Source organism: Lactuca serriola, chromosome 8 (genome assembly GCF_051521515.1).
Source record: "Lactuca serriola cultivar US96UC23 chromosome 8, Lser_US96UC23_V15, whole genome shotgun sequence".
Lineage (NCBI taxonomy): Eukaryota > Viridiplantae > Streptophyta > Magnoliopsida > Asterales > Asteraceae > Lactuca > Lactuca serriola.
Genome location: NC_136415.1, coordinates 188,098,404 through 188,122,998, shown reverse-complemented (window position 1 = coordinate 188,122,998; position 24,595 = coordinate 188,098,404). Strand labels below are relative to the sequence as shown.

The 24,595-nt window shown below is 32.4% G+C and overlaps 1 protein-coding gene across 2 annotated transcripts; it reads left to right on the top strand.

The window, feature by feature from the left end:
• Nucleotides 1-11,344: 11,344 nt before the first annotated feature.
• On the top strand, nucleotides 11,345-24,158 carry LOC145068895 (auxin efflux carrier component 5-like). Of its 2 annotated transcripts, none has more exons than XM_079015862.1 (7): nucleotides 11,345-11,904; nucleotides 12,510-12,679; nucleotides 12,747-13,445; nucleotides 13,540-13,625; nucleotides 13,759-13,916; nucleotides 23,818-23,894; nucleotides 23,989-24,158. In XM_079015862.1, exons 3-7 carry the CDS (start codon nucleotides 12,790-12,792, stop codon nucleotides 24,062-24,064), a joined length of 1,053 nt encoding a protein of 350 aa, XP_078871988.1. In that variant the 5' UTR covers nucleotides 11,345-11,904; nucleotides 12,510-12,679; nucleotides 12,747-12,789; the 3' UTR covers nucleotides 24,065-24,158. The 2 variants fall into 2 exon arrangements, with proteins under 2 accessions (XP_078871988.1, XP_078871987.1); XM_079015861.1 differs by having other exon boundaries at nucleotides 12,502-12,679.
• The last annotated feature ends 437 nt before the right edge of the window (nucleotides 24,159-24,595 follow it).

Below are 24,595 nucleotides of genomic sequence, written 5' to 3'. Positions count from 1 at the left end.
TCGTATCTATTAATTGTATTTGTCTTTTAGTTTGATTTAACATGTCATAAGACTTAGTCTCTTTTGTCTAACTTAGATAATCAGAGTATCAGAAGTAACTCTATTATCCGGTCCTATGTATGTATTTGGTCAGTACGATGTAATCCGTTCTCCTATTTAAAGGAGCCTTTAATGTTAAATCAAACGACAGATTACTTCACTAAAGATAGACTATTTCTCATTTACTTCACTTGCATCTTTCTTTCAAATCAATTCTATTAAACATTCTTCTTGTTCATTTATTTCTTTAACCTTGATCATTAACTTCTTACTTATCATATGAATTGAATACTTTGTTGAATCTCCAACTTCAAGTCTTGACTGGTCTTGCCATACTAGACTGGAATCTTCTTTTAGTAGCAGACATTAATCTTAAGCATTAACTCAAGGTTTGAGTTTTCAAACCTTGTTTCTGCACAATCAGTTCTTGTTCTCATATATATATATATATATATATATATATATATATATACATACATACATACAAAATAATTATGAGATTAAAAGGTTATAATTATCAAATATAAGGTAAAATATGTATATTGTGCTAGTTATTGGAAAGATAAAAGATAAAGATAAAATATAAAAGATAAAAGATAAATACCTAAGATTATTGTGTTAGGGGGTTATTAATATTCATCCAAATGCCATGATGAAATTTGGCTTTCTCGATACGTATAATCGTTAATCTTGTAAGAGTTAGAAAGATATGTGTAGATCTATATGGGGATTGACAACCTCAACTACGATTGCTAGCTACAATCCCGACAAGATAACTTTCTTATTATTCACTATTTGACGTCCGATAAAGCGTCGTGATGGGGAAAATTATTAGTAAAACAACGTCGATTAGGGGGGGGTTGGGGATCATGGTAATACATTACAAAACCGTAGAGACGCCTTTGAATGGTAGATAAAATGCATTAGGATTTTTAGATATCCAACAAAGATAGTAAATTAGGATTAATATAATATTCTAAAACACAATAAGATAGGATCGTTAGATATCCTACAAAGATAGTGAATTAGGATTAATAATACATCCTAGAAAACAATATGGTAGGATTAGCAGAATATTCTAAAAAAAATAAACAGGTGATATAATAAAACATAGGAAACTAGGAATCTAGGAAAGTAAAGATTTCTAAAAAAATTTCAAAAAAGTTTATTATACTTTTTACCTCAAAACCTGTGAACTCACCAATATCAAGTTGACGTTTTCAAAAATTGCATGTGTTCCTAGGATGGAGTATAGATCAAGTCATGAAAGGATTATCAACATGAAGACATATATATATATATATATATATATATATATATATATATATATATATATATATATATATATATATTCATTGAGATAGGTGATTAGGATTGATGCTCTATGATTTGTGAAATCTATGTACCGTTACCATTCGACATTTTCCGCCCTCGGCCGGGGGGGGGGGGGGGGGGGTGACAGACGAACATGATGCCCTCATTCGCAACCGAACTTGGTACTTTATCCCACGTGATTCAACCCCGAACATCGTTGGACGTAAACGGGTTTTTCGTACCAAATTCAATCTGAATGGTATTGTCGATCGCCTAAAAGGTCGCTTAGTAGCTAAAGGCTTTCACCAATGACCATGACTTGATTAAATTGAAACTTTCAGTCGTGTCGTCAAACCAACATCTCTTCGCCTCACTCTTTCTCTATCCACCTCTCAAAATTGGTGTTTATGACAAATTGACACCAATATCATCTTTCTATAAGGACATCTCATAGACTCTGTCTACATGTCTCAACCTCCAGGGTTCATCGACCCACCTTTCCCTAATCATGTTTGTAACAAATTATATATACACACAAACACAAACATACATAAATAAGGTTTAGTTCATTTGAGAATAACAAATTATGTTTGAAGGTCTGAACAATTTCTAGCCGATGATCTTTGTGGTTGTGATCATATTTCTTAAATCATAGGTGGTTATAGGCGGTTGATTGCTGATATAAGCACATGCAGATTAAGAAATGTGATCACAAACACATGATTCTTAAAGATTAACGGTTAGAAATTGTTCATACATTCTCATGTAATTTTTTGTTCTCAATTGATCTTAAATATATACTTTGATAGTTTGGCGATTGGTTTGGTTTTAGTGTATACTTTTATAGCAATGTATTTTCCATTTGGTTTAGATCTTAAGTCGTTTATATCAGCGTACTATGATACTTGCTATATGAGGCTTGAATGATTGTGAAATGGTGTGGTGCTCGAAAATGGGTTCAACCTAGAATGTCATAAAACTCCAAAACCATAAACCGCACAACCCACAATTTAAAATGGAAATCCCGAAAACCCAACACAAATACAAAGCCGAACCCAATGGTTTTGCAAAACCAAAAAACAAAATGTCACAGGTTGGTTTCGTGTCGTGCTTGTTAAAAAGGAAACAAACTAAATTTCTTGAAATTTATAAAGAATTGGTTCAGAAGTCTAAATGAAGAATTTTGAGCTGCTAATATATACATAACTTTAATTAATTTTGTAGTGCTCGTAGAATGTCTAAAATTTGGGTTATATGATTGTTTTTCTTTTTATCATCAAGAAGAAATGGTATATTCAAATAAGGGAAAATTTCATTATCCTTATAAAATTTTGAATGTTACTTCTATTTTAATTACATATCCTAAGCAATTGGCCTGCGTGTATCACCTTAAATCGACAACCTTCTACCGTTTAGTGTGTTTTTACAGGTCAATACCTTTCTCGGCCTTTTGGCTAAGATCAAGTGTTTTTACAGGTCGTGCAATTCTTACCTTTTAAGAGTGGGTCTACGTATAAAAGGTGATATATATATATATATATATATATATATATATATATATATATATATATATATATATATATATATATATATATATATATATATATATATCACCTTTTATACGTAGACCCACTCTTAAAAGGTAAGAATTGCACATAGGGTTAGGTTCATTTGAGACCACCGATATTTTGTGAGACCGTAAGACGCATTTTTTTATTTTTTTTATTTTTTTTTTTAATTTTTTTTTAATTTTTTTTTAATTTTTTTTAGTTAATTCAAGTTTCAAAAATAATATTTAAAAAAAGAATTTTTTGATTTTTCCATTTATTTTGCATTTTAAAATTATTTTTAGAATATATACAGTGTAATATTCTATTTAGAATATTTCACGTATTTTAAAAAAAAAATGGAATTTTTTTTTATTATTTTTATTTTTTTTAGTTAATTCAAGTTTCGAAAATAATATTTAAAAAAAGAATTTTTAGATTTTTCCATTTATTCTGCATTTTAAAATTATTTTTTAGAATATGTCAGTGTAATATTCTATTTAGAATATTTCACGTATTTTTCAAAAAAAAACGGAATTTTTTTTATTTATTTTTTTATATTTTTTTTAGTTAATTCAAGTTCCGAAAATAATATTTAAAAAATGAATTTTTGGATTTTTCCATTTATTTTGCATTTTAAAATTATTTTTAGATTTGGTCTCACGGTCTCAGAAAATTAGAATAGTCTCAAATGAACCTGAACCTCTATATATATATATATATATATATATATATATATATATATATATATATATATATATATATATATATATATATATAGATAGAAAACTTGGTGACCAGTTAGTGGGAATAAAAAAATGAATGTGAAACCATGATCTCATTACAGAAACGATTTTTGAAGCCTTTGAATAATAAGTGGTTTTAACCTAATTAAATTGAGTTAATATTAATCTTTAATACGAGGAGGGTAGTTTAATAATACCATGTGGAATTTTGAGTTTTAGATAAAAAAAAATAATATTAGATTAGTTTAACCTTAATTAAAATATATACTAATATGATTTTGAATATTGATGTGAATTATATATATATATATATATATATATATATATATATATATATATATATATATATATATATATATATTCTAATAAAAGAATAGGTTTAATCTCATATTGACAAATGTCATGCAATTAGAACCCTCATTAATGTTATATATCATTTATCATGCCATTTGTCAACCTATTAATTATTCATTTCAAATTTCAAATTTTAAATTTGTCACTCTAACTTTATTAAATTAATAATTGATTATTCATTTTAAATTTCAAATTTTAAAATATCTTTTTTTAATTATATTAAATTAATAACATTAGATTAAAAAATATAATAAAATTAATATAAATTATAAAATGATATAACTCCACGTATTTATTTAAATCAACGATTATAATTTTATATAACTAAAAAATATCTCTTAAATAATAATTTATTTAAAATAATTGATTAATAATTTTGATTTTTTAATACGAAAATTTAATTAATTTTATAATTGTGGTTATCACGGGTTATAAACTAGTGTATATATATATATATATATATATATATATATATATATATATATATATATATATATATATTATATAGGGAAGAGTTATATAGAAAATGAATGACAACACATCACTTCCACAATAACTTCCACAATACATTACTTGTAAAGAAATAAATGGACACGTGTCATTTGATTATTGGTTCCGATAGATATTGTCATAGTTATTTGTTTTCCATAGAACTCATTCCTATATATATATATATATATATATATATATATATATATATATATATATATATATATATATATATATATATGGCCAGCCCAATACATGGGCAAATAGGGCTAAGGCCCAGGGCAGCAAATTTTTTGTGGGGCATAAGTTTAGTCCAATCATTTGTAATATATGTAATATTGGTTAGAAAAATTAGCCCAGCGTCTTGTAAGTCTGATTTCTATAGTGTGTCGTGAGAAGGGAAGCAAGGGCGCGAAACAACTCAAAAGACTGGCCATCGTCAATGGCTCCTTGAAAAACGAAACGTCATTCGATATATGCCTAGAACCACACCCATGTGTTGTTGATTGGAGAACTCAATGCCTAGAAATACATTCATTGATTTCAAATGCCATTATTACTTTTTCTAATCGTCGATCTCCTCCTCAATAAGAAGTAAGAACCGATTTCTCTCTGAATATATTATGCTTTCAAATTTCTCACTTATCAGTCGATTACATAGATCCCACAGCGTTTATGAGTCAATCTTTGATTTTTAAATACTCTAATTTCATTAATTTCAAGTTCTGATTTTTCTATTTCTTGACTTCTCACCACCTCCTGTTTGTTGTGAAGCCTTTCAGTTTTCTTAATGTTAGCTCATATGGAGACCGCACTTTGCTAATGGGTGAATAAATGCTGTTAGATATTGGTGAGTAATTTTGAAACAAAAAAATATTATCTCAAAGAATTGAATAGGCCCTACTGTGTCACACCCCCAAACCAGAAAGGCGGAAGCGTTCGAGGGCGGATGACTTCATGTAGTATTGTAACAGTTAAATATATAGTAAAGAAAGTAAAACAACCATCATATATATATATATATATATATATATATATATAATTTAAAAGTTACATTGTTGAATGATAGTTGTTTCAAAACAAATTACAATACGATGACAAAATGAGTTTTAAAACCGACGCCTTAGCATCACTTCTCCAAAAGTTGAAGTTTACCTGTATTATTGAATCCCTGAGAAATACAAGTAGATTTGAAAGAGTAGATCAACATTTAAGCCGGTGAGTTCATAAGTATTTAATGTCAATGTTTGTATAAATTTGAATGAAATTGTTTGTAGATGTTTGAAAACTCCTAGAAAATCCTATATTTCCTACTAGTATAAAAGTAGTCTTCTACCAAGACCCGAATGTTTTGAATGTTTTCTTCTAGAAATCCAATATTTTTCCACAAGTGTGTGGTAGTTTAAAAGTTCCAAAACTGTAATGTGATAGTGTTTTTCATGCCTAGAATAGTAGATTTATGTATGTATAAAATCACTAAGGCATTTGATAACCCCGTAAATCAATGTGTTTTTAATACTCCATGTAAGTTTTATAACCATGCTATTGACCCAGACTGCCTGTAACAACGTTCTTCAAGCGTTGGAGTGTTATGACGTTTGTCACCCCAGACCTGCCGGTCTAACTGTAGCTAACAGTTCAGGTGCAGGATTGTCAATCCTGTATAGATCTATACACAAGTATCACGCTCTCCTACAAGAGATTATAGTATATAATTCAGGGCTTTAACTGCATAATTGAAAGTACGTGAAGTTTGAATATCTCACAAAACTTAGTATCAAATAGATTTACGTATGAAAAGTCCATTTGTTCTTGTACATGAAAGTATTTCCTTGATATATTACTTATAGTATGTAAAATCTCATGATTTCCTTGTAAACTATACCTATTATAGTTTTTCCAAAAGTGTGTTTCGTTTGTATAGTAAACCCTAGTGTAATGTCGACTTTGTATATAAAGTATAACCTTTGTAATAACATTATTGAACATTTATACTCAAAATATAAATATAGAGTTTGATATTTATATAACAACATGTTTTATTCCATAAGGACAAAGTGTTATCGTGATACTTTGCACGAGAACGTTTTCGTATGATAGTTATAAATCACGTATGATTGATTATATATAAAAAACTGTAACATAAGATTGATGTTTTTCACACGAGGATAACCATGTGTTTACTTGTATTCCCCCTAAAAGTATTTAAAAAGCATTTAAAATGTATTTAAAGTGTGTTTGTAGGGTATGAACTCACTTGATAGATTGAAGATGGTGAGACGAAAACCAAGCAGAACTTCGACTTGAGAAAGTGGATTTCTCGGGAATCTCGGGAGTGTAAAACCTTCCTTCAGAACATGGATGTGAAGACTGGGGTTTCAGGATGGCTTCGAGGGTTTAAATGCAGAGGTTCGACACGAGAAAGAGAAGAACTGAGTATTTTAGCCCGGAACCCTCGCATCCTATTTATAAGGGTGCTGAACCGCCTCGGTACGATGGGTGTACGAGGTTACGCGGGGCGTACCGGACGTCACTGCTTACGTACTTCGCATCTGATGGCCGATGGGAGAGCCTGTTTCCCGATGGGACAAGGCTCCTATCCTCTGGTACGCGGGGCGTAATTGAGTTTTCCAAACTTCTGAATTGCGTAACTTTTGCATACGAGCTCCATTTTCCGCGTTCTTTATATCCACGCGTAGGTGAGACTGCACTCTACAACTTTCATTTAGATTTCGTTGGCAAATTTTGAATTTATTTTTAATAAATTATTTTTAATAGGTCGGGACACGAAAACTCCGTCATAAATCCATAACTTCTTCATCCGGCGTCCGTTTTCGTCAGACTTTTTGCCGTTGCGCTACTATTGTTGAGATCTTCGATTCTCATTTAGGTTGTTTCGGCCAAAAATCTCTCGATCTCTATTTCGAGTTCTTAACTGTCTACTGCTATATCTGAACTTAGAAAATTCATAACTTCTTTGTTATAACACGGATTTCAGTGTTCTTTATATTTTTGGAAACCTTATTACGATATCTATCATTTTATGAAATCCAATAGAGGTTTTTGAACATTTTATTATTAACGCTAATTTCATTATATCAAAATAGATTATAATTCTTGACTTTTTAGGTTATTACATTGATTCGAAAATATCGGGTTGTCACATACTGTTATCTTTTTCTAGTTTAAGATTCGAGATTTTTCAACAAAATGTTTTTCCAAACCCAAATAAATTACGAGAGGTTCTCTACGTATTTCCTTTCAAATGATACATTTGACATTTAAAATAAGTTTCTTCATGAATTATGATGAATATATATTTTACACCTGTGATTTGATGATTGAAAGCTAGCAGTTTATCAAGTACTAAATCAACAACATGGTCTTAGTTGGTTAGCTAGCTACAAAAGTTTAACTTCAAAATTGCCTAGAACTACTTTGAATTTCTATTAACAAATGTCATTTTCCCTTCTTTTTATCATATGATTTGATATTTATTGTTGATGTGTCTAATAAGTGCAATGATGTTGTATAAATCTCTTTTAGCTCATATTGTCAAGGGATGGGATTTTTCTGATTTGATAGTTCAATGCCTTCCTTCACTATTGATATTTCAGACTTGATCAAGTTGTTCACTTTAAAGATCGTGGGAGGGTAAGCACTTCATGATTACTTCTATGATGAGGCATGACTAGGTTTTATGATCCTTAAATAGTATTAAAGTTGTATAGAACAATTTAACATGTGGTTTTTAATCTTAATGAGATTTTTAGTTTGTCTAAATATGATTTTATAAATAAAAAGATGTGTTTAGTTTGTTTTATATTTTGTTTTACATAGTTTTTGTACATATATAGGGGCATTGTTAAGCCTCATGGCCCAGGGCAACAAAAACCAATGGATCGGCCCTGTATGTATGTATGTATGTCTGTATGTATGTACGTATGTATGTATGTATGTATGTATGTATGTATATATATATATATATATATATATATATAATTTGGGCAAATCATGATAAAGTCTAAGGTATAGCATATATGATTTTGGGGGTTGCAAGCCGGAAAATTAACACTAATTGCCCTGAAAAATTTATTTGAAAATTTAAATCCCTCTGTTGCGCCACCATATGATTTATTTATAGTTTAACATAAGTTCAGGGCTGGCCAAGGATATCACAGTCATGGCCCATGGCTAAGGAGATCGGTTTGTGAACCAAAGCGAACAGATCCGGAACTTGAAAATATTGAAACGGAAAAATGTAAATTGAAGGAACCAAAAACCACATCTAAGTTCCATTTTGTTGGGGTTTCGGTTCCCATTAGTTGGCACATCCTAATGTTAGCGGCACGTAGAATAAGGAAGACTAAACTGCAAAATTGGTCCTCGTGGTTTCACAAAATATGTGGATAAGGTCTAAAATATTTCCGACTTGCATAAAAGGTCCAAAATCTAAAATTTCCCATGGATTTGGTCCCTGATGGATTTGAAAAGACTATTTTACCCTTATCATTTACTTTTTACATATTCTTTTTTGTTTATTTTAATATTTAAATAATTATAAGAAAATAGATAATAAAATCTCACCCCACCCCTCTCCACCATACCCACTTTCACTGTCCCTTTCTTTTTTACTCTCTTTTCAGTCTTCTTCTTCATCACTTTTCTGCAGACAAAACTGCAAATTTGGTCCTTGTGGTTTTCAAAAATCTTTGGATGGGGTCCAAAAAGTTTCCGACTTGCATGGAAGGTCCAAAATCAAGGTTTTTCTGGATTTTTGGTCCCTAATACATTTGAAAAGACGATTTTACCCTTTTCATTTCTTTTTCTATTTTCTTTATTTATTTTGGCATTTAAATAATTAAAAACAAAAAAAAAACTAAAATCTCTCTCTCTCTCTCTCTCTCTCTCTCTTAAAACACCCTCAAAACACCCACCTACCCCTGTACTCTCCATCACACCCACTCTTTTGACTCTACCATTCTTCTTCTTCGTCATTATGCATCTGCAAATAAGATTGAAGAAAAACCTTGCTGCAATTTGATCCCGTTTCGATTTCCCCCAAGTCCATATAGACTCATCAATGGTCTTCCATTAAGATACTTGTGGGTGACCCGATTTTGCTTCCTTCCCTCTGACCTTTCTCCTTCTATCTTCCAAATCCAAATGGGGTTTTGACTATCACTACCTCTATTGCCCCCCAAAAAAATACATCGACTATTAGGGCTCATGTATCATCTTCCTCCCTCATCGGTTAGACGTCGTAGGTAAGGAACTAACTAAACAATCAATCCTCTTGATTGATTGAACAGGAGAACAATAATAACAAGGTGGAGAATCGGACTTACAGGGGTCTCAAGGGGTGACGAGGCTGGTTGGAGATGTGATTGACGGAAGCAGCAGCTAAAGACGACAGTGGTTCACAGCAACGACGACGTGGTGGCAGGGGCTGCTCCGACTACTTTTGTTGCTTCGTTTCCAATGAGCTCAACGAGAGGGAGGGAAGGAAGAGGATGGTGGTGGAAACCGCCGAAATAAGGTGGCGGGGACTGTTGGTCGGTAATCCAAGGAAGAAGGGGGTGGAGTTGGGTGGTTCCCGGTGACACAACCCCAAGAACGACAGGGAGGCTGTGGTGGTGGTGTTTATGGGTGCTTGGGTTCAAAAGGTTTTTTCATTTACCCAGTTGAATTCGACAAGGAGAGAGAGAGAGAGAGAGAGAGAGAGAGAGAGAGAGAGAACACTGGGTGGGGTGGGAATACTTTTTTCCCTTTTTCTATATTTTTTAATTAGAACAACATTAGAATAATTATAAAAAATACAAAAAAGAAAATAAAAGGGTATAATCATCTTTTTAAGTTTTTTTGGACCAAAAACACAGAAAAACCTTGATTTTGGACATTCCATGCAAGTCGGAAACCTTTTGGACCCCATCCAAAGATTTTTGAAAACCACAAGGACCAAATTACAGTTTTGTCCTTTTCTGCAAATCAAAACTCATAAATGCATATGAACAAAAAGCCATTTTAAACAAAAAACCCAACTAATCTCAGATAAATCGCTTGGATATATGTCAGCAACCTTCATCCTCTTCATTTCATGTCCTTTAACTTGCAAACAGAAGAATGAGGTGGGTTTTTTAATCTAAAGAAGGATATGTTTTTCTCATTTAGTATTCATCCTTCTAACATGAGTTTCAAAGATATGGGATGTTATCTCCAAAAACTAGTAATATATATTTTCTGGTTTTTCATCCATTTTTCAAGTCTGTGATGAACAAATTGGAGCGGTAATAATTTATCAAGGATGATTAAAGGGATTGGAACCAGATACATCGACCTTATATTGAAAAAATGGATCGTATCAAGAATACCGAGGTTCGAGAACCCTTCTGTAGTCATCCTTCTTGGGTATCCTTCTGTATTTTGATTCTTTATGTTCCTTTCTTGGTTAAGATGTTTGGTGTCGTTCCATTGGGTTTCAATAAATGGGTTTTTTCATCTGCGTTTCAACACTTGTCATCATTTTTCATGAACTGCTCAAGCTCCTCGCAAGGACTACAAAATCATTTTTGATGATTTTGAAACATTTTAAGCGTTTTAGAACCACCATTGATTTCACTCCCCATCCTTAACAATCGCAAATGGTCTTATTTTGTATTCTTTGCTTCTCACTCTGCAGCTGCATTCTCGCGTCTTTGTTCGCAAATCCTCGCACCAGGTGGGAGGCATTATTTTGACGAGCATTGTTGATTTTCCGGTGGATCTAAGGTGGAGATGGAGTGTGGTGTTGGTGATGAAATTAAGATAAGGGGAAGTGAATCTATGTGGATCTGGTTTTTTTGGGATGAGAGAGAGAAGGGGGAAGAAGGAAGAGGGGGGTTGGATAATTTTTTATTATTAAATTTCAAATTAAAAAAGAATCAAAATAAATATAAAAAATGTAAAAAAAGAAACTAAAAGGGTAAAAAAGACATTTCAAATTGTTCAGGGACCACATCCACGGAAAATTTGTAATTTTAGACCAATGGTATAAGTTGGAAATTTTTTGGACTTCATACATATTTTTTTGCTAACAACAGGGACCAAATTTGCAGTTTAGTCAATAAGGAAAGATATGGGCACGTAGATCAGAAGACGAGGAGACAAATCAGGCTATTCCATTCATTTGCCATGTTTTACACCTATAATCCTATCGTCCTGCCAATCTGTATCAAGTGTGCTATGCTTTGGAGTCTAAATCAAAAATAAAAATCGCCATCTCCTCTATTCTAGTCCTCTGTATCTAAGCTCTCACGTCTTAATTCTCACGATTCAGTCAATAGTCTTTTTTCTCTTTGGCTTTGGAGTTTGGAGTATTCAAAATCGCCTTACCAAGTTATCAGTTGCATATGCCTGCGTTTTCTCTACAATCTCCGGTAATATCAATTTGACAATTTACGATTTCCCGTTTTGCTAATTAAATGTTTTTATGTCTTGACTTTGCCCTAGAGCCTTGTACTCACTTACATAAAGTATTAAAGGCATAAGTTTTCATAAGATCCTGCCTATACATTTTTGTGTGACCAATTCTGATTTTGTTTAATGTATTAATGTGATGTCAATGTGAATTACTAATTCTTGTTTTCTGTGATTTAATTAATAGTATTCATACTCGATCTTTATTTCATTATTTGGATCACCTTCTTAATTAAATGCCACATGAAGCTTTTATTTAGTTCTCATAAAAGAAATTCTAAACTATTAATATTTTTGATGGTTTGAGATAACGGGTGATTGATAAGTTGGAATTTGTTAAATGTACGATTTTATCACCCTGTGACTTGTGTTGTTGGGATTTTTGCAAGTGCTTTATGTTTTTGAAGATTCATATGGATGTTTTTGCAAGAAATGCATTCCACATCATTTTAGATGATCAATCTTGCACATTTTAATGTCTCTTTAGAGAATAGTCTATAAAAAATTGTGCATTTAGCGCATATATATTATTGAGTAATTCTTTGTTCCTGCGTTAGTGACACAGGAAGATAAAGAAAATTCGGAAAACCTTTTGTGTGATTGGAAGAATCCCACGAGCAGATGTAAAGACTCCTAAACCAGAAAAGGTTTGTGAAAAAAACAGAAAAAAGACTTTGTGGAGTCCCATAAAGATGCTACTGAAACCTCCAAGTTCCTTCCATTCAACAAACTTAGGTATGTGTACTAGTGTCACCTCCTTGTGCACTATATATAAACAAACTCATTGATTCATTTTCTGCAGAACAAACAACTCCAAGAAAAAGACAACCCACACACACTGAAAAATGATAGGGTGGGATGACATTTACAAGGTAATAACGTCAATGTTTCCACTCTATGTGGCACTAATGTTAGGCTATGGCTCAGTGAAGTGGTGGCATATGTTTAATCCCGACCATTGTGATGCAATAAACCAGCTCAATTGCTACTTTATCATGCCTCTCTTCCAATTTAACTTCACAACTCGCGTCAATCCATATAAAATGAACTTCCGTTTCCTAGGGGCAGATGCCATCTCCAAAGCCCTAATCATCATAATAATATCATCATGGGCTAAGTTCACTACGAAAGGAAACTATCCGTGGTCAATCACAAGCTTCTCTTTGTCAAGCTTGAGTAATACACTTGTTGTAGGGGTGCCTCTTATTCGAGCAATGTATGGGACATTTGGTGAAAACCTTGTCATCCAGTACTCCATTTTGCAATTCACAGTGTGGATTATAACCTTACTGTTGATGTACGAGTTCTGGAGTGCAAACAAATCGTTTGATGATTCGGTATCAGTCACAACAAGGGATCTGGAAGGAAATAATGAAGAGGTTACCACACCTACAAGACCATCTCTTCTTATTTTAATGAAGATTGTGGGGCTAAAACTCGCTAAGAACCCTAACTCCTATGCATGCATCCTTGGTCTTGCTTGGGCGCTAGTATCCTACAGGTAACTTAACTTGTTTAATTTGTAAACAGATTGAGTTTGTTTATCATGTATTATTATTCTAAATAGATTGCAATTGCGTACATATCTACTCCAGGTGGGATTTGAAAATGCCTAGCATTGTGGAAGGATCAGTATTGATAATGTCTAGAGCTGGTTCAGGTCTTGCCATGTTTTGCATGGGTGAGAATTTTCACTTCCTTTCATGGCACATTAATGCATTGCTAATCCGGTTTATAACATTAACATCTCCTTCCTTTCTCTATTCACATGAACAAAAAAAATGAGATGCTAAGCTTTTAGTATGAACATGCAGGATTGTTCATGGCATTACAACGAAAGATAATTGATTGTGGTGCAACCTTAGCGGCATTTGGGATGCTACTGAGGTTTGTGGTAGCACCAGCATCGATGGCAGTTTGTTCTCTTATCGTGGGTTTACGCGGTGATGTCTTATGTATTGCCATCATTCAGGTAAACTTAAAATCAATCTATATCATTTACTCAACAACTGTTATGAGATCGGTTTTCTCAGTGGAGTTTTTCTTTACCACCAAAGAATTTACTTGTACTTTAATAGCTAGATTATAGGATCATTTTCATATAACCTTAATCAAACAGTTTTTTACATACAAAGCACAAACATATTTAAATAGGGAGGAGCTTGGAGATAAACACAACAAACCACTCCCAACCAAGATTACTACATGGGTTTAACCAATTAATATCACTACATTTCGTACGTCTATTGATCCATAGAAATGAGAAAACTTGCACCTCATCCGCAATAAAGTTGTGTGAGGAAACCACCTCAGTATGAGCCTTTAGAATTCAGATAGCCCACACGCAGGATAGGACTGCACCTTGAAGCAAGTAGCTTGAGGGACCAAGAGACGGAGATCTTTTGCCATGATAAAAAGGCAGCCGATACTTCAAATACTAAAGGATTCGAGGTGTAACACCTTCAAGATTAAGCTCCAACTGATGGGAGTCATGGGACATAATTGAAAGAGATCGTCTTCAGATTCATACTAATCCTCACATATTGAACATAAATTTGAAAAAATGACAATCCTAGAAAGAATGTTTTATTTCTCTTAGGACTAGTGAAGAGAGTTTATGGGGTACAAACCAATAATGAAGTGTTGATACACTTCACCCAATCTGAGGAGTCATCTAGTAGAAAACTCGATCATGGAGTACCTGTTAATTTAAACCGAAGTGGTTGATGAATGCAAGCAAGCTCTAACCCATCTACCCCACTTTGTACCAAGCCCATATGTGTCATTGAGCCGTCCAATCTCCAAATACTCCCATGATATAGTGTCATAGGATTCTTCTATTTCGACCTAAAACCACAACACCTTTTTTGGTTATACACCACACAACGAATTTCATTTAGAATCAAGGGTCCGTCTAAACACATGGCATGGGTTAGATGGAATAAATTGTTGGCAAAGAAAGATAAAGGGGGTTGAGGAGTGGGAACCTTATTTTTCTGTTTGCAAGGGTTATGCTCTCCAAATGGATTTGGAGATTCAAAATGGAGAATGATAACTTGTGAGTTAGTGTAGTTAAAAGTATACATGGTGTAGATAGGGCGCCAAGTCCAATTTAGATTAGAAGATCCCTTGTTAGCCCTTCGAAGTGGTTGTCTAGTTTCTTAAAGACAAAAACATAGATGTAATAGTGCTTATGTTAAAAAAAACTTGGAGACAAGAAGGATACAAACTTTTGGTTAGACCCTTAGTATTGCAAAATTCCACTAAAATCATTTACCCTATAATTTTTGCTCTTGATTTGTAGCTTCATTCCACAATAGTGGAGATTGGGGATACTTTTGGTGGATGGAGGTGAGAGATGGAGCCTAGAAGGATGACATGACCATGTAAAAAGAAGTTTTGGAAAGTAATGAAAAGAGAGAGAGATGCCTGGTAATGAACCTATGAGGCAAGTGGGATAGATTGTTGTTCTCAAGTACCATTGATGAAAAACTTCTGGTTACTTCTTCTAACTGCACAAACCAGATCAAGATGATTCCTAACGAAGTTAATATTTTGGTTGGCGACTGAATCTTGAAGGAATCCCCAAAAAAGCCCATATTGACAAAATTGGCCTTGACATTGACAATATCTTATGCCCCCTCTAGGAAACTCATGTGGATACTTCTAGTCATTTGTTTTTCGGGTGTGCCTTCGCTAAGGCGGTTTCTTCTTAAGATCAACGTTTGGTGGAACTTAAGGTTCCAAATGGCACAAAGAAGTCTCTGAATCCATATCTATAAGATATGGGATGTAAGAAACTACATTATGTCAAACATGCTAAGAGGTTATTGTGACTCAGTATCATTCAACAATGTGCTTAACTCTCTCGCTTCAATCTCGAGTAGAAGTAAAAAATTTCAATTTAGATTGGGGCTCTTGATTATGCTGCCTCAACATAGATCATAGTTTTTTGTGATGCTCATTGTTTTGCAAGTTATTGGTTAGGCTTTTTTGAAAGCATGAAAAACTATGGACTTAGTCTGTCATATTGTGTGATTTGATCAATCGAGTAAAGGTATTCTTTGTTCAAAACCTTTGGATCAACCATAGTCTTACCCATAATACTACATACATTGAGGCTTCATTTCTAAAATTAGGAATCCCCTACCATTGGCATGTGAAGAAGTAAAGACTTGATACACATTGCAATCAAATGTTCCTAACTACCACCATTTGAATACTTAACCCTAAAACCTCTTTTGCAATTGACATTAAATGACCAGGAGTTTTTTCGTATAAAACACATGAAGAAACGAGTTTTGAAATTCCAATCTTTTAGAAGTTTAAATGAGAAGGAATGTGATCCAGATTTAAACGTTATAAGAAAGTATTACTAAAACAGAGCAGTTAAGGGCAAACTTTTAGATTATTGCATTGATTATGGAGACCCATAATAAAAGCCCGAACATTAGTTCTTTTTATGAAGTGACCGGATCCCATTAAGACAATATTTGTGGTCAGAAAAAAAAATAGTGATTACTTGCTAGTTGCTACCATAGTCTCCCTTCATGCTTTAGGAATCACCACCCTGATTTTGCTAAAAATGCCATGTTCTTTTGTATTTTAGACTTCGAATTCCAAGGCCTTCATATTTCTTAGATGATAAGGACTTATTTCATGTCACCCATGTAATATTTTGTTCCTCCAAAGACCCCATACAAAATTTGATCCAAGTCTAGAATAATACCGATATGTTAAAGGTTGAGAAATAATAAACACTAAGACTTTACAAAGTGTTAAATGACCCTTAATGGAGAGATTATGGGCTTTCTAATTGTATACATTCTCTTTGAATTTTTTGATGATAGAGACCATGGGGATGATATTTTTAGTGAGATCCTACCAAGGAGGCCAACATAGGTTAGCGAAAATAAGAAAGCTTCGTAATTTAGCCGGCACGAGCCATAGAAAGCACCTTTGTGGGATGTGTGTCAACACCAATAATAATGCTACTTTTTGACCGCGCGATCCACCTTAAGCGATGATGCTAAATAAAGAAACTAGTAATATGGGAAAGATTGAGGGAATTATCAAGTGACCAATAACCCAAAAAAGGTATCTTCCTCATATTGTAGTGAGATATATAAATGTTTATCGATGGAGGACAAACGCCCTTGAATAACCCTTTTCCTTTTCCTTATTCCAAAAACAAATTAATGTCTTCTACTAGTCAAATGGAAGGAAATGGGTTGACAAACCCTCATGTCATAAAAACTCTACAGTTTGGGATCCATTTACTAGCGCTAAAATATGAGCACACATAAGGCCATTAGACATCTACTATGTAGTTATCGTGGTCGAAATTTTAAAAACGGTCACATGCCGCTATTTGAAATCACAATTATTGCGGTGGTATAGTAGTGGTATAACGGTTTTGTAATATTATGTATAATTGATATTATATATTTATACAAAATGTATATATTAGATTATTAATACTATATAGAATTAATATCATAAAAAATCATATAAAAACATAACATAATCTATATATAATATTTTAATATAGTAATATGGAAACTAAAAAGTGTCAAAATGTCATTGCAGCTCAAGTCGTTCGTAGTTTCTAAGTACTGAAACACACGAGAAAAGGGAAGTTGTCATTTGTTGCTTTGTAGTTTATAATTAATTATATTTATTATTTGGACTTATTAAGACAAAAAATGTAGTGGACTATTTAAAAAAAATAAAGATTTAATATTGAAATAACACATAATCATTTTTTTTTTCTTTTTCAAAGTAGCCCAATATGTACGAAACTGTAAAAGCAGATGTAGCGTCACTATAGCGCTGATGAGGTTTGCGGTAAATAGCGGTCAATAGCGCCACTAATAGCGTCACCACTATTTGTAAACGCTATTTCAAAATAGCGGTTTAGTAACACCGCAAAACGTTATAGCGCCGTTGTAGCACCGCTATAACGCGCTATTGATAGCATAGGACATCTATCATTGAAACCTATTTTAGTCATCACAGAGTCAAAAAAATCTAATATATTGAGTTAAAAGCCTTTTCGATGTCACTTTTACTATAAAGATCTTTTTTATATTTTATTGGCTAGGGTGATTATTTTAGGGGATGATTCAGATTGCTTATTTAAAAAAAAAGTTAAGTTTTTTAGTAAGAGTGTTTATTAGCTTATTTAGTGTCAAATTGAAGTTTTAAAAAACTGTTTGGTTTAATTTATTCGGTAGCAAAACATAATATATTGATAAATTAGTTTTTTTGGCAAATAGTGTTTTTATATGTAATTAGGAAATGACTTTTCAAAAACTCTTTATTTAAGTCAATAAGTGCTTATGAAATATTTTTTATCCAAACATATACAACTCTTTATTACTTGTCCCGACCCCAATTAAATCAGTAACCACCATAAATAAGCAAACCCAAGCACACCCTTACTAAATACTAATGACCTTTCAAGACAGGGAGCCCATCTTGTCTAATTCCACCATAAGCTAGAAAAAACCTAGAAAATTATCAATTGGAAATCACCGATATGGGCATGACATCCAAACCAACCTCTCTAATCCTATGTCGTTTACATCTACTTGATATCCAATTATATGTGAATTAAACAATAAACCCGGATAGAAAATCTCTATGATGCTTATCCTTCTTAACAATTACCACATTTTGGAACCTCCAAAACACTCAAAGGCCAAGAAGAATTACACCATTAAAACATTTTTTTTGTATTCTTATGAAAAATGTGGAGTCTGCAAAAGCATAAAGAGATTTGATGTTTTGTAACACCCTAACATTCGAACTTATAAATTAATATATCTAAATATCCATCCAAATGGAAGCCTAGTTCATCCTTATCCAAAGAAAATCAAACATACCCTAGGTGTTAAAAACATGACCAAAAATTATACAGAAAAAAACAATCTATACCATTATCGTTTATATACCTTTATATTTATGTATAACAAAATGGAATTACATAGTTTGCCTTCTCTCTTTACAATCCCTAAAAGTTTTCATCATTTGATCACCAAAGTTCCCTATCTACATGAGCTCATACTATAATCACTTTAATTTAGAACTTGAGGCATGATGAAAATAAACATTTGCTTGTTATATGCATACGTTTTATACAATACATAAACATTTATGATTAGTTTCCAAAAACATTTACATAAACATCTTTCATACCATAATTCAGTGTCATCCTTACTAAAAACATATGTAAGCATGGAGAATTTCATAAAACTCGGTGGTTCTTTTTTGTGGAGTCTAATGATTATCATTTTTTTTTATTTTCTTATGGATTGGATTCAAATACAAATCATTTATTACAAGCATAAGGAAAATGCATATCAATATGATCCATATTTCCCCAAGGCATTTCCCTTGCAGGACCATGAGCAACTACCTTACGAATGGGTAGTATCATCACACTACTACCTACTTATCTATTTTTTTTTAGAAATAATATCTAGACACCCCCTCTACAATCGGCATATCCAATTTCATCCATATAATATGTGAATGAGAAAACATCACTTCCTTTTCATCATCAATTCATTCTCATGTACATATTGCAATGATGTAATATTTTACATAGGACTAACATGGTATAAATTTACTTCTACTTCACAACTAGTGACTTGTGGTGATAACTTGTTTTCATTTGGAAACTTGTTTGTAAAAGATGAAAAAATTATTGATAAATCAGAGTTTAAAACATAAAATGACTTTCTATATTCGACAAAAGGAGAATGGTTATATATAACCTAAAAATAATAATCCGGAAAAGTTTCAAAACAGGAACATACAAAGAAAAATATCAAAATATGCTAACCTATTTCGTACTTATTGAGTATGTGATGTGACCTATTATTCAATAACAAGTAGTTTTGACTACTATAATAAATTGCTCCTTTAAATATGAAATGCGTAGTCGAGGATGCAATTTAATAATCTTATCATGTCGGAGCTAGAAGCAAACATCTTATATTGACAAAAGTCTGGTCTTACAATCTTTCTCATGATATTAACGATTCAAGCTTTAGTTTCACAAAATACCAACTCCATGACTACTTGATTTGAATAATGATGTAGATAATGATATCTCACATCAAGACATTTGGTCACTATCTGCATCACCGAATTTTTCTACATTTTAATAGAACTATAATCATAGAAAATCTTGACACTTCCGCATTCCATATGACAACTATGATTAAATAAGCCTTTTAACTAAATACAATGGCATTCACATACAATTGTGGCCACATATTTGGCTTATGTTGACAGGAGGATGACAATTTTATGTTTTCTTGAACTCTACCAAATCGCAACATTGATTAACGAAACATAAATATCGAAGTGCTTCTTTTGTCAAAACACCACTCGTATGAGCTATCTGAAATTAAAGTTTTAAGGTAATTCACAAAATGATAATCATTTAAGAATATTATTTTTTGTGGAAAATGGTCCTAAACGGTTAAGTCCTTAACATTTTATAAAGTTTTAAAGTGTCAATTCATACGAGAGTGTACAACATAATCAAGAGATAATTGTAAAGTAAATACCCTTACATACATATTAAATTTTAAATACAAGTTCTAAATACTTAATTGCTTAATTTTCCATGGTATTTAACTAAATCTTCCAATATGAACACATGTTAAAAATATACATGTTAGGATTCGTGAGCCTAGTGAGAACTATCGGGATCAGACAATGTTAAGTGTAATGAACTTGCACATTCCATACACAAAGTAAACGCCAAAACATTTTTAAAACAACAAAAGATTAGTTACACTTTCTTCTATGGGGAAAGAAGATTTACAATAATAAAAACATTCGTAAACATCATCAAGGTTTAATAAAACTAAATGATCAAGTTCAACTTAAATGCAATGAAACATTCTTCTATTTCATAAACCCTAACATCAATCTTAAACTTCAAACAATTCAAAAGAAGTAAAATACTTGAGTCTATGTAAACAATGATCCCTTAGCACACTATACACTCCTAGCTCATCTACAAAAAGTGGAGTTATTGAGCATGTGTAAACATTGAGCACATAACACAATATATACTCTTAGGTACCAAGGTCAACCACTTATATATATATATATATATATATATATATATATATATATATATATATAGGTTCCGTTGAGATCAAAAATAAAATAAAGATTTTGAGATTCAACCTCAGCCACGTATATCACACCTGTCACTCTAACCCTCCGACGTACCGACACGACTTGTCTGGTATAATCATAAATGATTATACAGTGTCGCATGTTCTTTTCTCCTCCGCCACCATCCCCACCACCATAACCGCCACCACCACTACGACTACGACCACCTCTGACACCAATTGACCCTACCACAGTCACCTCCGTTACCTATACCACCGCCGACAAATGAGAAATATGTAGCTGAGGTTGAATCTCAAGATCTCTACTTTTTTTTTAATCTCAAGTAACCCTCCCCTATGAGTACCAAAATTTGGAAGTTTGAGGTTTATTGTGATGATATTCTAGACAAGCCTCACTTCCAATATGATATTTGCTATCCTATATATATATATATATATATATATATATATATATATATATATATATATAGGATAGCAAATATCATATTGGAAGTGAGGCTTGTCTAGAATATCATCACAATAAACCTCAAACTTCCAAATTTTGGTACTCATGAGTGTCATACAAGTCTCAGCTCATCATGATCATGATTAAATTTCCATTCCAAAGCTAGAATGTTTGTCCCCATTTCAAGAACTCCTTTCAAAATTCATTTCATGAATGTACATATATAACTTATATAAGGGACATTTGGGTAATGAACTCACCTCAAGCGCGTTGATAGTCTTCTATCCTCTTCATTAGGAATAAGGATGCTCAAATTTCACCTATAAGACCTAATTATCTTTAAGATACTTACACAAGAAAACCTCACTACATAAATATCTCTCACTCATTACAAATAACCTTAGTACAACACTCTTGTATCATGCCCTCACAAAGGAATAAAGAACACAGGGTATGAACAAACCCTAAAAGATGAAGAAACCCTAACTTGTCCTTGAGAGAGATACTTGAAGTGTGTATGTGTGTGTGTTATATTTCTCAGTTATGAGAAAAATAACACAAAATTCACAATATATACATCGAGTTGAAACATGGAGAAAACCACCAGATCCAAGTAATATCCGACAAATTCAAGAAACGGATAAAACCTGCTAGTCAAACCTGTAGTACGAATGAAACCAGCCGCATTCCCTTAAAACAAGATGTTAACAAATTTACCCCTTTTCTATAATAATTATAACAAATAACATCACAATATATTTACCAATTAAACCTTTAGTAATTGTCACTAAACAAATACTGACCTGTAATATATAATGCTTACCAATGATAAGTTTGAGAGACATTTACATTCTTATTTTCAACCCCCCCCCCCCCCCCCCCCCCCCCTTCAAACTAAACATTGGAAACCAAAGTTTTAGTTAGAATATCAGCAACATTCTGATTAGACTCAATTTTTACAACTCGATTCACCTTATTATAGATTGACATTCTGTTGATACTCACTTGAACTAACTTAACTACAAGAATGAACAAATTGCGTACCCCAATTTAAAGGTGTAGAATTTTTAGATTGTTTTTTCACTCTCTTTCTAAAGTCTATATTTTTCACATAGGCATAAGTATGTAAGTAATGTATTATTTGTAGTTTATAAGTATGTATGTATACTATGTATCAATATGTACTTAATATATTTATGATTATTTCCATATTTTTTGTTATTTTGAATTTTTGGCGCTTTGTATGCTCTAGGCAAGCACTTTTGCTTAGCACTTAGCACTTTGGCTCATAGAGCCCATACGCTTCTATTTCTTTCAAGCAGTGTTGTAAAAATCCCGATTAGGTATCGATTAATCTTCGATCGTCCCTAAGCGCTACTCAACCGACTATAAGGCACCTAGCGATTAATATCTACCTACAAAACGAGCTAAGTAGTTGCACACAAAGAAATTTGAACACATTGAATAAGTGTCATATCAATCGAAACTAATTGACGCATGATTAGTATTGTATTAATCGTATTAACCTATTTTGTTATGATAAACTTGTTTGATAATCCTGCAATAACCGAAACGACATCAAATAATACATATTCATATAAGTCAATAAAGTCAATCTTTGATAACTTAAAAACAAGGTTGTAAAAAATGCTCAACATTAGCTAGTCAGTGGACTGCGTTAAAGAGTTAATCGGTTAGGTAGGGATCAAATGGGGACCATAAGTTGCTAATTCATTAAATTTTAAAATAGGTTCATATGATTGATACAACTCTTTCATCCCATTTTGCTTCTTATTCGACATATCCCAACTAATGATTACTTATTTAAAGATGGGTCACATAAATAGTATGAGGTATGCCTTTGAATCCATGCTTGCTCCAAGTACAACATATTTCTAACTCTTGTTATTCAGCTTTATTCTTATTTGTTTAGGCATGTACGTCTATATGCCTAATGTAGCCAAACACTAGAAAACAATCAACATACTGCTCAAAAAAATTTCTCCAACATCAATCACCCTCCAATATTCCTAAATTTGGATGAAGTAGGTTTTCAATAACAAACCTCCATTGATTGTAATCGCCATAAAATTTGGGCACATATGGTGCTTGAAAATTGTTAGTATAAATTAATATGAATGTCTAAAGTAGAAAAATAAAACAGAAAAGTCCATGTCTATGTTACCATTATTTTAATAATTCACCTATATCTTCCTCCATATTTCATCTTGTTTTAATTGATTGTTTTCATGGTTAAATTACAGGCTGCGCTACCACAAGCCATTGCATCTTTTGTGTTTGCTAAGGAATACCAACTTCATACGAATGTGCTTAGCACAGCGTAAGTTCAATTATTTCGATTTCATAAATAATGTGATAAATTAAAAATAATGTTCAATTAATTTGATCTCACAGTTGTACAATTTAACATCCAGGGTCATATTTGGCACAATTGTATCCATTCCTGTGCTGATTGCATATTATGCTGTACTAGACGTCTTAGTAACATAATGGCGTTATATTTTTTATTATTTTCGTTTGTCGGTATATTTGAATATTCACATGATTTTGTAACAGTTCAATAATGTGAAAACTTTTCTTTGAACATTCACATAAGCAATCCACCTCTACATGAAGTCCGGTTCCTTTGGTTAGCAACATGATACGTATAAGTTGGTAATTAGTACGTACGCTTCTATTTAGTAACAAATTTTTATTACCAAGTAATTGTGTCCTGTTCCCAGCGACCTCTATTTAGAAGATTTGATTACCAAGCAACGGAGATTGAGTGAACCAATATAAATAGAGGTTTATACCATCGATCTTAGAGCACACATAGTGGTGCCGGAGGGAATATCTTCCCACCACTTGGCACGGTAAAAGAGAAGCCTCTACTGCAAGGTTGTCGTGATGATTTATAACCCAAAACGAGTAGTTTTACAAAATAATAATAATAATAATAATAATAATAATAATAATAATAATAATAATAATAATAAAAAATTATAAAAAACATATAAATACCCTTAAACTTTCTTATTT

Bases quoted from the DNA above. Each gene is read 5' to 3' on its own strand.
- LOC145068895 (XM_079015862.1), top strand. From the start codon at position 12,790: ATGATAGGGTGGGATGACATTTACAAGGTAATAACGTCAATGTTTCCA. The intron at 13,917-23,817 runs GTAAACTTAAAA...GTTAAATTACAG, and splicing joins TATGTATTGCCATCATTCAG to GCTGCGCTACCACAAGCCAT. The intron at 23,895-23,988 runs GTAAGTTCAATT...TTTAACATCCAG, and splicing joins ACGAATGTGCTTAGCACAGC to GGTCATATTTGGCACAATTG.